At 41.8% G+C, this 16,493-nt stretch overlaps 1 protein-coding gene across 6 annotated transcripts in view; it reads right to left on the bottom strand.

The window, feature by feature from the left end:
* LOC119870917 (zinc finger protein 678-like) overlaps window positions 1-16,493 on the bottom strand; it is a 129,150-nt gene that overhangs the window by 29,230 nt on the left and 83,427 nt on the right. For 2 of the 6 annotated variants that reach the window (XM_038527914.1, XM_038527915.1), the window contains exon 3: window positions 1,477-1,555. The exons of 2 other annotated variants lie outside the window; for them this stretch is intronic. In XM_038527914.1, coding sequence (XP_038383842.1) covers window positions 1,477-1,491 — 15 coding nt within the window. In that variant the 5' untranslated portion in view covers window positions 1,492-1,555. 2 more of the 6 variants (XM_038527917.1, XM_038527916.1) reach the window with 2 other exon arrangements.

The following is a 16,493-nucleotide window of genomic DNA, read 5'->3' as shown; positions in this document are numbered from 1 at the left end:
GTTTGTGTCACAACCCCACCTGGTATAGTTCCTATCTAGGACTCTATTCCAGGACTTTAATAAACTCAAACATATTAATTAAGCGATTCTTGTTCTTTGTCTTTGTTTTTTTTTTTTTTCCTGAAAATACAAAGTAAATAGAAGGGTAACTCTGTGACCTAAGTGTGCAGGAAAATAAAAATCTGTAAGATGAAGGTCTGCCTTAGAACCTCCAGTCCTAGAAATCATTCTCTACTACATGAGAGAGCATTCATTGTCCAGTGGAAACTGATGGGAGGAGCTAAGGGTCAAGCAAGAATTCTTGAGACATTTTTGTTGCAAAAACTTTTTATGGACAGAAAGACCTATACTGTCCTTGAGAGAAGCCATTGATTATATACATTTAAATTGGGGGGAGCAGAAATAAAGGAAGTTTCTATAGGGATTTGCACACATTAAAGATGACTTTCAGGATCCTAAAGGTCTGGCTATTGTCAAGGTGCTAGCTTTTTGCCTCTAGCAAAGCATTAACATTAAGGAAGTTGTGAATTTCTAACAGCTTGTTCTTATCAAGAGACTGCAAGTTGAATTTCAGTTTCTCTACATTTCTTTTACCTTTCTACTCCTTAAGGAAACTACTAGCAAGACGGTATCAGAAGAAAACGGTCTCCATTTTACTTAGGAGGATTTCTGCATATCACTCAGGAAGTAAATCCAACTAAGATCCTTATGAATATTAAAGGGGAAAGTAGAAACATTATAAGGGAGAAATCTGTCAGCACCAAACCAAGTCAAAGAAGGTAACATAAGCTCTAAGGAAACAAATTTATATCAGTGCTTAAGGCACACCAAAGGACCTATATTACTGGTATGTTCTTATGGCCACCAAACATTAGATCAGAATATAAATTGATTTATGAGAATATACTGCATTTATACAAACTTCAATCACATATAATATATTTTAAATAGAGGATCATTTCCAGAATCTAAAAAGCAAGACTCTCACTCCGCCCACCCTTGGTTCCCCCCACCGAAGAATTTTCCCAGATACTCTGAGCCTCATACCCATTATGTTTATTTATACATTTTCTCCCTCTTGGTCTACACAAAGGTCAAAAAGCATCAAGATGGGACTTAAATAAGAACTGCTTTTCTTGACTGATATTCCAACCAGACTCCATCAGCATTAGGAATGTTGGACTCAAAGACTTGCCCTGTGAATCTGTCACAAAGGGAATATTTTCAATACTTGCAGGACTTTAATTCAAAGGGACAACTGTGATGCGCTGTTGGAAGCCATGTTGAAGAGAAGGCAGAGAAGCTCTGGGATATAGGGAAGAAGGTTCTAAAGTCATTTTTGAAAAGGTTTTAAACATCAGGTGAAAACATAAGGCAGAAAAATCAAAACTAGAGGAACCAACATTTGCAATTTCTAAATTAATGGAATTCCAGGAGGAAAACATGAAAGCCTCTGACCTCAGATGCAAGGCTTACCTGAGAACTGGCCATTTCTTCTTCTTTCACTTTGTCCTCTAGATTTCTTTCTCAGAAGAGATTCATGGAGAAATCACAGCTGCATCAGGAGAAAATGCCTTTAAAGCCACCAACAGAGCCTCTGCACCTCTAAACTGCTCGCCAGAAAGCAGGACTTTGAAACGCAGAAAAGGCCCCAAAACTTCCTAATCCTTTGCCTCAGGGGCCTTTCAGAAACTGAGTTCCTACGAGGAGATCAATCACTGACTTTTCATTCTCTCCTTTCAGGGGGCTTCCCCTCCAACAGACTACAACAAATTCAGCTACCGCCTACGAAGGGTGTGCTGCCCGGACTTGACCCTCCAGAAATCACAGTAGGGGAGACCGGTTACCTCTCCTTGGCCAAAGCTTACTCTCAACTCTCATAAAATAACTTGGAAGCCCTCATGCTTAAACCTGACCTCACTTAGAATCACCCAGAGCGTTATTTAAAACAACACTGTCCGTTCCACCCACACCAATTGACAGAAACATAGAGGGAGGATACCAGCAAGGATCGCTCTTGAAACTCCACATAATTATCCGACTGGAAAGCAAGTGAGAGAAGTGATCTGGCAAAGGAGAGTAACTAAGGCTACGATTGTTATCCAGATTTAAATCCATGCCTTCTCCACTGATCAGAATTTCCGGCACTTTACACATTCTGCCTCTTTCTGCTACACAGAGGGACATACTCTTACAAATGGAGCGTTCCCATATAAATGAAAATGTCTCTCACAAAAGTAAACAAACTGGGTTTCAGAGCTTTTCCTTTGTCTGCTGTTTCTTTAAAATAACAGCAGAGGGGCGCCTGGGCGGCTCAGTAGGCTGAGCATGTGACTCTTGATTTCAGCTCAGGTCCTGATCTCAGTGTCATGAGGTCAGGGTCCACTGAGGAGGGAGCCTGCTTAAGATTCTGTTGCTCCACCTCTGCTCCTCTTCCCCCTTCCTGGCTCCTGCCCACAGGCTCCTGCTTTCCTTCTCTCTCTCCCCCTCAAAACAAATGAACCAAAACACCACCTCCCACACAAAAACATAAGAAAACCCAAACCTGGTCTAAAATAATCTTTAAAGAGATATATTTTTTGGTGACAAAATGTTCCCCACACCCCTGCTCCCGTCAGTAAGGAAATGTTGTGTTTTTTTTTAAAGATTTTATTTATTTATTAATGAGAGAGAGAGAGAGAGAGAGAGAGGCAGAGACACAGGCAGAGGGAGAAGCAGGCTCCATGAAGGGAGCCTGACATGGGACTCTATCCTGGGACTCCAGGATCATGCCCTGGGCTGAAGGCGGTGCTAAACCACTGAGCCACCCGGGGTGCCCAGAAATGTTTATTTTCTTTTTTTTTTTTTTTTTTTTTATTTATTTATGATAGGCACACAGTGAGAGAGAGAGGCAGAGACACAGGCAGAGGGAGAAGCAGGCTCCATGCACCGGGAGCCCGACGTGGGATTCGATCCTGGGTCTCCAGGATCGCGCCCTGGGCCAAAGGCAGGCGCTAAACCACTGCGCCACCCAGTGATCCCCAGAAATGTTTATTTTCATAGTAACTGCAAAAATGGTTTTCCAAAGTGATTTTACTTCTTACTCTCTCATCAGCAACATATGAGAATTCTAATTCCTCATATTTACACTAAAATTTGGTTTTATTCTTTTTATTTTAGGAATTCTAGAAAATATTATTGAGTGGTTTCTCAATGTAAAATGTGACATGGCTTACTTCAGCTATCCTGGTGACTGAAACTAAAACCTCTTAAGAGTATAAAGTCAAACAAAAATCAAATGGCTGCATTAAAACAACAGCAAGGCTTCATAGCTTAAACCAAGTATCCTTTTCCCTCTCTTCGCCAAACTTCCTCTCCCCCCTTCTTAGCCTTTGTTTTCTGTTTTCAGGAATCCAGTACCACTCTGAAAACCTGGTGAGCAAGGCTGGCAGCACAGACACCATTCCTGTTGCAACAGGCCAGATCCTATACATGCCTGCGAGACCCCTCAGCCCCAGTCACAGAGTGAGCTTCTACTTCTGGGGTCTTATTTTCCTGCATCCTCCTCCATCTGGCAAAGCTATATAAAGCTACTGTTCTTCATCTCCAACACTGTCTTCAGGTCATATTTTTGCCCTAAAGCACAGATGTCACTTTGTGACAACAGAATGAATGTGCAGGAGAGGAAAACATTTTCCTCATCTGTTCTCAATTCTTTGGCCAGTCTGATAATTACACAGATGTCAGACAGATTCACAAGACAAAAGATTTCCTAATTATGGGAAACCCAAACATATGAGGCTGAAGACAGGCAATTAATGGGCAGCCCCGGTGCGGTGGCGGTTTAGTGCCGCCTGCAGCCCGGGGTGTGATCCTGGAGACCCGAGACTGAGCCCCACATCGGGCTCCGTGCATGGAGCCTGCTTCTCCCTCTGCCTGTGTCTCTGCCTCTCTCTCTCTGTGTCTCTCATGCATAAATAACTAAAATCTTAAAAAAAAAAAAAAAGGCAATTAATACATATATGCATGCCACTGTCTCTTAAGAAGAAGAGTGTAAGGATTTAGAATTTCAAAAATGGGGGATCCCTGTGTGGCGCAGCGGTTTGGCGCCTGCCTTTGGCCCAGGGCGCGATCCTGGAGACCCAGGATCGAATCCCACATCGGGCTCCCGGTGCATGGAGCCTGCTTCTCCCTCTGCCTATGTCTCTACCTCCCTCTCTGTGACTATCATAAATAAATTTAAAAAAAAAAATTAAAAAAAAAAAAGAATTTCAAAAATGGGGAAGCATATTCACAGGAAAAAGGAAAGAGCAAATGTTTGTCAAGAAATAGGTTGCCACACCAGACAGGTAACTTTTTATCATATAAAAAGTTAATCTCTGAGGCTCCGGGGTGGCACAGTTATGCATCTGCCTTCAGGTCAGGTCATGATTCCACGGTCCTGGGATGGAACCTCTCCCCAGGCTTGTTCACATGCACATTCTCTCTCACTCTCAGTCATATAACTAAATAAATGGGACGCCTGGGTGGCTCAGTAGTTGAGCACCTGCCTTTGACCCAAGGCGTGATCCTGGAGACCTGGGATCCAGTCCCACATAGGGCTGCTTCTCTCTCTGCCTGTGGCTCTGCCTCTCTCTCTCTGTCTCTCATGAATAAATAAATAAAATCTTAAAAAAAAAAAAAGAAATAAAAGCTTTAAAAAAATTAATCTCTGATACTAGCTTTATTACTGATAGACTTCTCCCATCTAATTAATTCTTGGTATATAACCAACCTCACAAAACAAGGAAATCCTTCCATTTGCTGCAACAGAATAATTATAGAGGATCTTGTTCACATAGAAGTTACATAGAACTGCCCCTCTAACCAATTTAGTAGTTTTTAAATTCTGGATGAACCTCTAGGCTGTGTAATTGATAAACCACACCTCTTTCTATATCTATTGAACATGCATTGTTTCCTAGAAAGAATAGGGACAGAAGCCTTTTGCATCACCTCTCCCTGAGACACCCATACACAATCTCCAAGCAGGTCCATAACATCTGTAGCTGGCACCACAGAGTCTACAGGCAATCAAGAAGTGTTACAGATTATCGGGCTCCTCTTTTACTGATGACTGGCCTCAAATTCCTTTAAAAATCTTCGGGCCAGGCTGAATCCTTGGAGTTGGTTTCTGGACAAGACTCCACCTTCTTTGCCAGTGGCCGGCTTCCTGAGTAAAGCTCTTCTTCCTTTCCAATCAAAACTTATGTCTTGAGTATTGGCTTTTTGAGCCACTGGAAGCCAAAAATGGAGTTTTCAGTATCAAAACTATTGTGGGGGAATCCCTGGGTGGCGCAGCGGTTTGGCGCCTGCCTTTGGCCCAGGGCGCGATCCTGGAGACCCGGGATCGAATCCCACATCGGGCTCCCCGGTGCATGGAGCCTGCTTCTCCCTCTGCCTATGTCTCTGCCTCTCTCTCTCTGTGACTATCATAAATAAATAAAAAAAACTTAAAAAAAAAAAAAAACTATTGTGGGATTGTTGAGCACATCCAGCAGGAAAGGATTCTTGAGATGTTTAAGGTGCAACTAAGTTTATTCAAATAGCAGGGGGATAGGATGCTCAGGTAGAAAGAGTTGCACTTTGGCTGTATGAAGCTGGTCCTTATATGCTTAGAGTTCAAGGAGGGGACATGTATTAGATCATAAATGTTTCTTCAAATTTCTACTTGAAAAACTACTTTTGCAAAATTTCTCTGGTCCTTTTCACTCAGTTCAATATTATGGGTGAGATGTACAGGCAGTCATGAGACCCTTTAAGAATGTGCCAACCAGTATGTATGTATTTGATCAGTATCAAAACTCTGCAGCCTATAGGTCAGCTCTCTGGGCTAAAGGTGAACATTTTTCTGTTTCATCCCTCATCATTTTACCTCTGACCAATTATTGGTTCTTAAATGTTTAGGGTTGTTGAAAGGTGAAGGGCTTCCATTGTGCAACTTCTTCAAGGTGATATTGTTGTAGAGGTGTCCCCACCCATGCAATGAAATTGGGCCCTCTCTATCCCTACCTATAACTATTTCACAAGGCCACTGTTGTAAAGTCCAGAGGTGGGGGTGAATTTATTTTGAGAGTCAGTATGATTGCTTGGCTGGGTAAAGGAGTCAGGAGCTGCTTGCATATATCTCAACAACAGGAGAGAACAAAGAAAAAGGAGAACACATTAGAATATTATTATAATGAAAATTCAGAAGAGCAATGAGAAGACCACCTAGCATGACCATACTCCACTCTCCATGAGGAATTTAATCAATTCCTAAGTGACAATGTAGAGAGAAAGAGAGAAATCAAGAAACAGATTCTTAATGAGAGAACAAACCAATAGTCACCAGAGTGAAGGTGGGTGAGGTGAAGGGTTAAATAGGTCTTGTGAATAAAGGACTGCAAGTCTTGTGATGACCACCAGGTAATGTATTAATTTTTTAACCACTGTATTATACACCTGAAACTAATATAATCCTTTATCTTAACTAACTAGAATTAAAATCTTTTTGAAAAAAAGATTTCATTTATTCATGAGAAACAGAGAGAGAAGCAGAGACATAGGCAGAGGGAGAAGCAGGCTCCCCATGTGGAGCCCATGTGGGACTCAATCCTTGGACCCGCAGATCAAGACCTGAGCCAAAAGTAGATGCTCAACCACTGAGCCACCCAGGTGCCCCTGGAATTAAAATCTTAAAGGGTCAAAATCAAACACAAACTCGTGACAATCCATTAAAATACTGATGCATCTATATAATAGCAATATATAGAAGTAAAGAATATTATCTGATGTGGTTGAAATGAAGAAACATTCACAGATATCAGCAGAGGAGAGCTAACACTCTCATAAAAAAGCATATGACCAGGCAGCCTGGGTGGCTCAGCGGTTTAGTGCCGCCTTTGACCCAGGGCGTGATCCTGGAGACCCCAGACCCAGTCCCATGTCAGGCTCCCTACGTTGAGCCTGCTTCTCCATCTGCCTGTGTCTCTGCCTCTCTCTCTCTCTGTCTCTCATGAATAAATAAATAAAACCTTAAACACACACACACACATACACATTTCTATATATATATATATATATAAAAAGCATACGACGACCACATATTGACATTTCTTAATTATTGCTTCAGCCTATGTATTGAAATGATGAATCCTGGGATCCCTGGGTGGCGCAGCGGTTTGGCGCCTGCCTTTGGCCCAGGGCGCGATCCTGGAGACCCGGGATCAAATCCCACGTCGGACTCCTGGTGCATGGAGCCTGCTTCTCCTTCTGCCTATGTCTCTGCCTCTCTCTCTCTCTCTCTCTCTCTGTGTGTGTGTGACTATCATAAATAAATAAAAATTTAAAAAAAAAAATTAAAAAAAAAAAAAAAACTGTTGAAAATGGTTAAAAAAAAAAAAAAAAAAAGAAATCATGACTCCTAAGGGGTCAATATATCAGAACAAGAATGCTTCTTGAGGGCCTGGGTGGCTCTGCAGTTAAGCATTTGCCGTTGGCCCAGGGCGTGATCTTGGAGACCTGGGATTAAGTCCCTGCATGGAGCCCGCTTATCCCTCTGCCTACGTCTCTGCCTCTCTCTCTCTGTGTCTCATGAATAAATAAATAAAATTTTAAAAAAAGAACGCTTCTTCAGTGCTTGTAATCTGTATTTTCAAGAAGGAACATACAGGGATTGAAAATGCATAATTTTATCTATGCGTGATCATAATATGTTTTTTTTTAAGATTTTATTTATTTATTCACAGACACAGAGAGAGAGAGGCAGAGACACAGGCAGAGGGAGAAGCAGGCTCCATGCAGGGAACCCGATGTAGGACTCGATCCTGGGTCTCCAGGATCACACCCCAGGCTGCAGGTGGCGCCAAACCGCTGCGCCACCAGGGCTGCCCCATAATATGTTTTAATGATAGAACATATTGGTTTTTAATGTGTTAATACTGATGTGTACAGGAATAATGTATTATCCCGCCACCAACATTAACCTACCTTACCTTAAGAATGTGGACAACAGGTGGTATTTACCATGCATTTGATAATGGTGATGTAATATCACCAATAATCCCTTTTCTCAGTGGTCTCTGAGAATATATTTAAAAGTGTATTAAGGGATCCCTGGGTGGCGCAGTGGTTTGGTGCCTGCCTTTGGCCCAGGGCACGATCCTGGAGACCCGGGATCGAATCCCACGTCAGGCTCCCTGCATGGAGCCTGCTTCTCCCTCTGCCTGTGTCTCTGCCTCTCTCTCTCTCTCAGTCTGTGACTATGATGAATAAATAAATAAAAATTAAAAAAAATAATAAATTAAAAGTGTATTAAATACATTTAATACACCATTAAGTGTATCAAATAATGTGTGATTATATTTCCCACAGTTTATCTATTGTATCATTTTCTTCTCCTTTTAACTGCTGAGACATCCACATGGATATATAACATATTATATCGGGGACCGTTGGCAGGTTAGGTAAACTCCTTCCTGATGGTGTGCTGCCTGCTATCCATTTTGTCAGTTGGTTTGCAGGGGACATGAACTGACACAATACCTTCTCACTAGTGCATTCCCTAAACAACACCCTGCAGAGTCACAAGTTAATATAATTTCTGACGTGACACCTCAACCACTGCCCTTGTGAACAACCATCTCCCCTGGCAACCTATGCATCCTCTTGTATACCCTGTAGAGAAGATCCCCACAGAGATTACCTAAATATGTTTTTGTCTCAGTGGCTCCATCTGGACTGACCCAGGAACTCAAAGACACTCTCTGCCCATAGATCCAAATAGAAGATTGAGCCCCCTGTCATGATGGACAGCTTCCTTTGACGTGGAAATGAACTCAATATCTACATGTGGCAGTACTCGGTGTATAACAGATACCCCATAAGTGGAGAAAAGTATTCCAACATGAGGAAAGGCATGAGAAACAAAAATTACAGGAAGAAGAACTGCATGAATTCTGCAGGTGGAGAGAGGATACCTATTACTGGGTTACACACCTGACTCTCAGAATACAGAAAGACAAATTCTACTTGTCTTAACTTTTTAAGCATCTCCAGTTCTTCTTGATCTCAGTTTCATTCCTAGTTACAAATGCATCTGAGACATTTTTTTGTACGTTTTGTACAGTCCTCACTGACCTCTTAATTGAGATTAGAGGGATACAGGGACAATGGGCCACAGTATAAATTCAGACATTTAAAACCCAGAAGGGTGTGAACATAGGTGAAACATGATGACCTACATTCCCAAGGGGGAAACATAAATAAAATATTTTTTTAAATAATCTTATTTATTTGAGAGAGAGAGTCCAAGCACGGGGAATAGCAGAGGGACAGGGAGAAGCAGGCTCCTCACTGAGCAGGGAGCATAGTGCAGAGCTGGATCCCAAGATCCTGAGACAAAGGCAGACACCCAACCAAGCCACCCAGGCACCCAAGACTATCTTTTTAAAAATATTTTATTTATTTATTTGAGGGAGTGAGGGAGATAGAGTACACGTGAGCAAGCACAAGCAGAGGGAACAGCAGAGGGAAAGTGAGAAGCAGGCAGCCTGACAGGGGGATGGATCCCAAGATCCTGGGATCATGATATGAGCCAAAGGAAGTAGCCACCGAGGTGCCTCAAGATAAGACCTACTAAACGCATACGTGGAGGGGGACCTGGATTGCTCAGTCAGTTAAGCATCTGTCTGTGGTTCAGGTCATGAGCCCAGGGTCCTGGGACAAAGCCCCAACTTAGGCTCCCTGCTTAGCTTCTCCCTCTCCTGCTCCCACTGCTAGTGCTCACTCTCTGTCAAAGAAATACAGAAAATCTTAAAGCAAAACATATACCTGGAGAACACTTTCTGAAATGGAGGGAGGGATATGGAGGGAACACGTAGTCACTCCAAAGTCCAAGTCGGATGCTAATGGTGTCATGTGATGAATAAAAGTAATGGAGATGTGGTCTTGGCAAATATGGTGAGTTCCTGGGACCAAGGAATTCCTACTTTTCTTCACGATTTAACTGAATTCCCTGGTGTTACTGATAAGCAATAAGATTCTGTTGGATACAGAGATTACTGATCTTCTTCAGGTCTAAATTATTGGCAGTGGATGGTGAGGGGTAGTGGATGATGGAAGCATCATAGACAATGCTTTAAGATATATCACAGATTAGATAGATGTTGGAGATGAAGCCTTGGGGACACTCTAATAGGCAGGATCAGCAAGGCATGTGCTATGATTCCACAAACCACTAGTATCCCAGGTGTATAACTCCAACATCGGTTTGATCCACTACAGATGGATGATCTTCCAGGAATGCTGATCACTCCCTCATTCCATCTTGCCCATGATTAGGGTAGTCACGTCCGCTGGGCTCTGCTTGTTGCCAGTGAGTGGGGACACAGGTTAGCAGTCAGAGGTAGTGAGCATCTCTGCCTCAATCTACCCAGTTTTTGGCCATAATCTCCGTGGTCCTTCACAGCCCTTGCTGCTCCTTTACCCATCCTGTCTGGAGTGGAACTCGGATTTCTATTACTTGTGAAATCCAGTGCAAAGAAGTTGGATAACAGGTTATTCACATTTAACATTATTACAATTGAAATATAATAATCTATTTCGGGTCAGCCTGGGTGGCTCGGCGGTTTAGCGCCGCCTTTGGCCCAGGGCGTGATCCTGGAGACCCCGGATCGAGTCCCGTGTCAGGCTACTTGCATGGAGACTGCTTCTCTCTCTGCCTTGTCTCTGCCTCTTTCTCTGATTCTCATGAATAAATAAATAAAATCTTTAAAAAAGAAAAAAAAGAATCCATTTCATTTTGTACCTGTGAGTCTGTGTTCAGCTATACCAAGAATGACAAATACTTCTAAAAAGAAGATGTATATTTTCTGTTATATACACAATGTATATGTAGGAAGCCCATGTCTGATAAAATGACTGAGACATCATATATGGAGTAGCTCCATTTCCCCTTTTTTGTACTTCTATTATCCATTAACAGCCTTGTGCTCATCTTTCATCTCTCATGGCCCCAAAATGGTTGCCCCACCAGTAGGCATCAAATCCTGTTTCATTACTAAGGAATAAGAAGAAATATGAGAGGACATAGGGACTTTTTTTTTTAAGATTTTATTTATTTATTCATTACAGACACAGAGAGAGAGGCAGAGACACAGGCAGAGGGAGAAGCAGGCTCCCTGCGGAGAGCTCAATGTGAGACTGGATCCCAGGACCAGGGGATCTCGACCTAAGCCAAAGGCTGTCACTCAACCACTGAGCCACCAAGGTGCCCCTCTAGGGGTTTTGACTTAAAGTTATTTCATTTTCATTCATTCGGGGTACTGCACAGACCCTTCTCCAGAGCTCAGGGATTGACCAGAGCTCTCTCAGATGGCTCTGTAAGCAACACCATGTGTACAGCAAAAGTGGATACTCAAGAATATCTTTAAAAATGGCCATTTTTACCTGCACTGTGTCACAGCATCTGACACAATGGCCATCGCCATTGGCACTGTAATAAGATGTCATGAAAATCCCTCAATGTGAGAATATGCTTAACCTGGAAGCACAAGAACTTCATTATGTATGCAAATAGAATGCGTCTTTGAGGTAGGAATGTATACATTTTCAATCCTGTACATACGTTAAGATTTTAGAGAAAAATTATTGTTATTATTTTAAAGATTTTATTTAGTTATTCATGAGAGACACAGAGAGAGAGAGAGAGAGTCAGAGACATAGGCAGAGGGAGAAGAAGGCTCCATGCAGGAGCCTGATGTGGGACGGATCCTGGGACTCCAAGATCATGCCTTGAGCAGAAGGCAGACGCTTAACTGCTGAGACCCCGAGTAGTCCTGAGAAAAATTATTATTATCTTTTTAAAAGAATTATTTATTTATTCATGAGAGACACAGAGAGAGAGAGAGAGAGAGGCAGAGACATAGGCAGAGGGAGAAGCAGGCTCCTCGCAGGAAGCCTGATGTGGGACCTGATCCCAGGATCCTGGGATCTCGCCCTGAGCTGAAGGCAGACGCTCCACCACTGAGCCACCCAGTTGTCGCTAGAGATAAATTATTGAGGAGGAACAGTATTCCTTTACCATTCAGAATTATTTTACCTAGTCTAAGTATCAAATTGACAGAGACAGATTACAGGTGAAAAAAATTCCAAAGTCTGGTTACATACATCCAAAGGCTCAATAATGAAAGTGAGACCCATAAAAATTACTAATGTTGATAATATTTATGATTTTTAGAAAAAAGAAATAATATATCTGTGAGAATTTGAGTGTCAGAAAAACTCCCGTTTGGGCCTTCAATTAGTAGAGAATTCGGAGTGGAAGTTAGATAGTGGTAATAAAGTAGTGAAAAGTAACCAGTTTATTCATGCAATGTTTCAGCTCCTAATTCCCTATCCATGCAGATAAGAATACCTCTTTATCTCTTCGTACAGAAAGGGTATCTATAACATGGGAGACTGGTTTTCTAATTTCTCAGGGTCGGAGTGTCTTTTTGCATTGGCTGTTTCCTAAATAGGTTTTATATCAAAAAACCAATATGCCAAGGGGCACATATTAGGGCAGCCTGCCATTGTCCTCTACACAAACTCGGGAAGACAGAACTGGCAATCCACCAGAAGCAGGGAGAGCAGAAGCCAAGAACCCTCACCCTTCACAGACCCACCCAGATTCACCCTCTTCTGAAGATTGTCCAGGCTGGCCCCACTCTGGGACCTCCCCTCACTGAACAGGTGGAAGGAGATCAAAATTTTCTTTGGCTGCCTATTCTCAGTTGCAATAGTTGGTGCTCACTTTGCTGAAACCCAAAGGTTTCATGGGAGCAGAGAAATATACGTTTGAGTGCCTAAATATCTGTCTTTCTCATTAAAGTCAGTACTTCTTTTGTGTACACATTCAGGACCTTGTTTTCCATTTTTTGAACATCCACTTGTTTTTGTTGCTGGAAGTTATAACAATAAATATCCACAAACATGGAGAATTATATCCTCACACTGGTCTCACCTCATGGTGGGTGTTGAGCCAAAAAAAAAAAAAAAACACGGCCAAGACAAAAATAGGAAAAGGACAGGTTTTACTTGCAGGAAGTAAAGAGAATATGGAGGACATTTCCAAAAAAGTAGCTCCCCAATCAACAAAATTGGGTGAGTTTTAAATCAAGAGCACATGCATATATTCATCAAGGGGCAGGGGAAAGGACATTGCAGAATGAAATCCATCAAAAGCCATCCTAAATTCACAATATCCAGGTCCCAGGTGATTTAAGTCAAAGGACCAGCAAGGGTGGGCATCATCAGTTCTCTGGTTCCTTTATTCTGTTATTTGGGCATTCAAAGGGGTTTAATTCCCACAACATCCACTAGAGAATCTCTGTTAAGAAAATCTTTACTTTGGGGACGCCTGGGTGGCTCAGCGGTTGAGTTCTGCCTTGGGCTCAAGGCATGATCCCCGGGTTCTGGGATGAAGTCCTGCATCTGGCTCCCGGTGGGGAGGCTGCTTCTGTGTCTCTGCCTCTCTCTGTCTCTCATGAATAAGTAAATAAAATCTTAAAGGGACAAAAATCTTTACTTTGGAAACAGCAATGGGAGTTTTACCATGGATTTATTGTCTCTGATATGGCTAGACTTATCTCCTGGATTGATGGTGGCTGTTTGTATTTACATTCTTTGCTGCTTTAAAATCATTAACTACTGATGTCTTTCTGCAGTTTTGACATATTCCAGGACATTCATCAAAGAGGTGTATGGGTAAGTAGTGCTGGCATAGATCACAAAATACCTGGAGGCCTATCGTGGCTTCTCTTGTGTAAAGAAATCCTTGTCTTTTCTCCCTTTTTCTGTGGATCCTTAACCTTATCTACCTACAAAATGTTTACCACAATCAAACTCATGAGCATTTCCAGCACTCCATGTATTTAAGACTTTTTCTTGTGGTGACAATTTTCTAGACACATTCTTACCTTTCAAGTGTTAAATACATCACTATAGTCAGTGTGCTATGCAACAGAACCCCAGTATTCATTCATCTTAAGTGACCATAGTGACATTTATGGATTTTTTTAAAGATTTATTTATTTATTTACTTACTTACTTACTTATTTACTTATTTCAAGACAGAGAGAAAGAGAGCAAACAAGGAAAGGAGGAGAGGAAGAGAAAGAATATCCAAGCAGACTCTCCACTGCACGTGGACCCCAACATGGGGCTCAATCCCAGGACCCTGAGATCTTGACCTAGGCCGAAATCAAGAGCCAACTGCATGACCAAATGAGCCACCCAGGTGCCCCAAGTATGTTATATTTAACCTAAAAAATAAAAACTGCTAAAAAAAATAAAAATAAAAAAATAAAAACTGTTTGGAGTGCCTGAGTGTCTCAGACAGTGGTCGTCTAACTCAATTTCAGCTCACATTATGATCTCAGGATCATGAGATCGAGTCCTCCAATGGCTCCTCAGTAAGTATGAAGCCTGCATGAGATTCTCTCTATCCCCCCACCCCCGCTGCGTCTCCACACCCCACTTGTACTCACTCTTGCTCTCTCTCTCAGTCTCTAAAAATAAGTAAATAAATAAAAGAATAAATAAAAAATAAGTAAATAGGGCAGCCCCGGTGGCTCAGCAGTTTAGTGCCGCCTTCAGTCCAGGGTGTGATTCTGAAGACCCTGGATGGAGTCCCATGTCAGGCTCCCTGCCTGGGGCCTGTTTCTCCCTCTGCCTGTGTCTCTGCCTCTCTCTCTCTGTGTCTCTCATGAATAAATAAATAAATTCTTAAAAAAAAATAAGTAAATAAAAACTGCTAGTTATTTTTTCCACCAAAAAATGGGTTTACTCAGGAATAACAGAGTATCAAATTAGGGACATACAGGCTATGGCAAAACCATAGGTGAGCCTAGGAAACAAAGAGGCATGCTGTTTTGAAGAGAGAAGGGGGAAGTTGAGAACTCTGTTATATACTAAAAGTTCTTTTGGAGTAAAATGGTAGTTTGAAGGATGGCAATTTTTCAGTGGTTGAGCTATTGCCTGGGAGGGATAAGAAAAGCATCTCTTCCTCTGGCTGGAATTGTATAGTATATTTCCAAGGTAAGGGCGGGCAAGACCTTCCCTTCCCATTGGATCTGCCATACTACCCTGAGTCATAGGGCTTGAGAGCTCCCCCTGCTGAAATCTCCTGACTCCATTTTAGTGAGGGTTCCCACTACTAACTTCCACATTACCATTTGAAAAACGTCTCAACATTTCCTTCACTGGCAGTTCCTGGCAACAAATCTAATCTTAATGTTGATGATATCACTTTTTTTTTTTTTTTTTTTAGATTCCATGTGATTTCATGCAGTATGTTATTTTCCATGTGTGTCTTATTTAATTCAACAAAATATTTTACAAATTTTATGGGCCAAGCACAAGCTGCCCCATGATGAGTCACATTGGCAGAAAGATTATTTTGAGTTAAAAAGCACATAAAATCCAGTAGATTTAGGAAAAGTCTTTTCCACCCCCTTCACTGACTGAAGAGAATTTAGAGAGAGAAGCTGCCCCAGGATGAGAGCTATTATCACATGTAACTACATTATGATATACACTAGGTATGAGAAACAGAAGAAACCTAATAAGACCTGTTTGAGCCAAGTTCTCTATGTTCTATTGTTTTTGAGTGGCCCAGAGATTAATAGTTTACTAAATATTTACTCTTTTTCTTCTTCCTGTGATTTTTTACCTCATCCTTGGGAGTTCCCAGACTTGTACCTTCTTCTTCCCTTTCTTTATCTGCTTTTCTCCTCAAAGACATATATACCTTGTCAGTCTTTGAAACTTTCATATCTGTGTGAAGTCTCCATACAAACGGTTTGAATTTGAAGAGAACTTCCTCTTATGTTCCAGTTTGGTTTTGTATATTCCTCCAATCTATACCTAGCTCCTATTTTATACACATAATGTTAAGGAAGAAAAAGAAACAAAAAGGCAGGGCCCAGCATCTACATTCTCAGGGGAAATAGGGGACACCTAATACCGATCCTTAAAGTATTATAAGGATTAACTCACTCACATGTTCCTGGGGTCCCAGTAAAGCACCACGTGTGTACACAGAGTAAAAGCTCCATAAATACTGCATTAATGATGTATCATGTTATTTTCCAAATACAGACTTTCTTAGACTATAACTACTCCAAGCACTCTTGGCTACATGGGTCTAACTCACTGACCTATGCTCTCTAGCTTAAGGCTTGAGTAATTGTAGCTTCTTGAGATTTCAACAGACCTCTCATGTGGGGGAAAACAAGGAACCTGATGTTTCTAGAAGATCAAGCTTGACTCTACTAGAAAAAGGCCTCTCTGATGCCAGCAAGCCTCCTTGAGATCATATCAAGAATGATTAAGCACTGTAGCACTGCTTCCCCTGCCTGTCAATGCTCACTACTCCTGTGTGCCTTCCCCTTAAAAACATCCAGCTTGGTATGTGACTTTGATTTGTGTCTTTGGACATAAATCCACCATGT

Source organism: Canis lupus, chromosome 1, assembly GCF_011100685.1.
Source record: "Canis lupus familiaris isolate Mischka breed German Shepherd chromosome 1, alternate assembly UU_Cfam_GSD_1.0, whole genome shotgun sequence".
Taxonomy (NCBI): Eukaryota; Metazoa; Chordata; class Mammalia; order Carnivora; family Canidae; genus Canis; species Canis lupus.
This window is presented reverse-complemented; position numbering and strand designations above follow the sequence as displayed.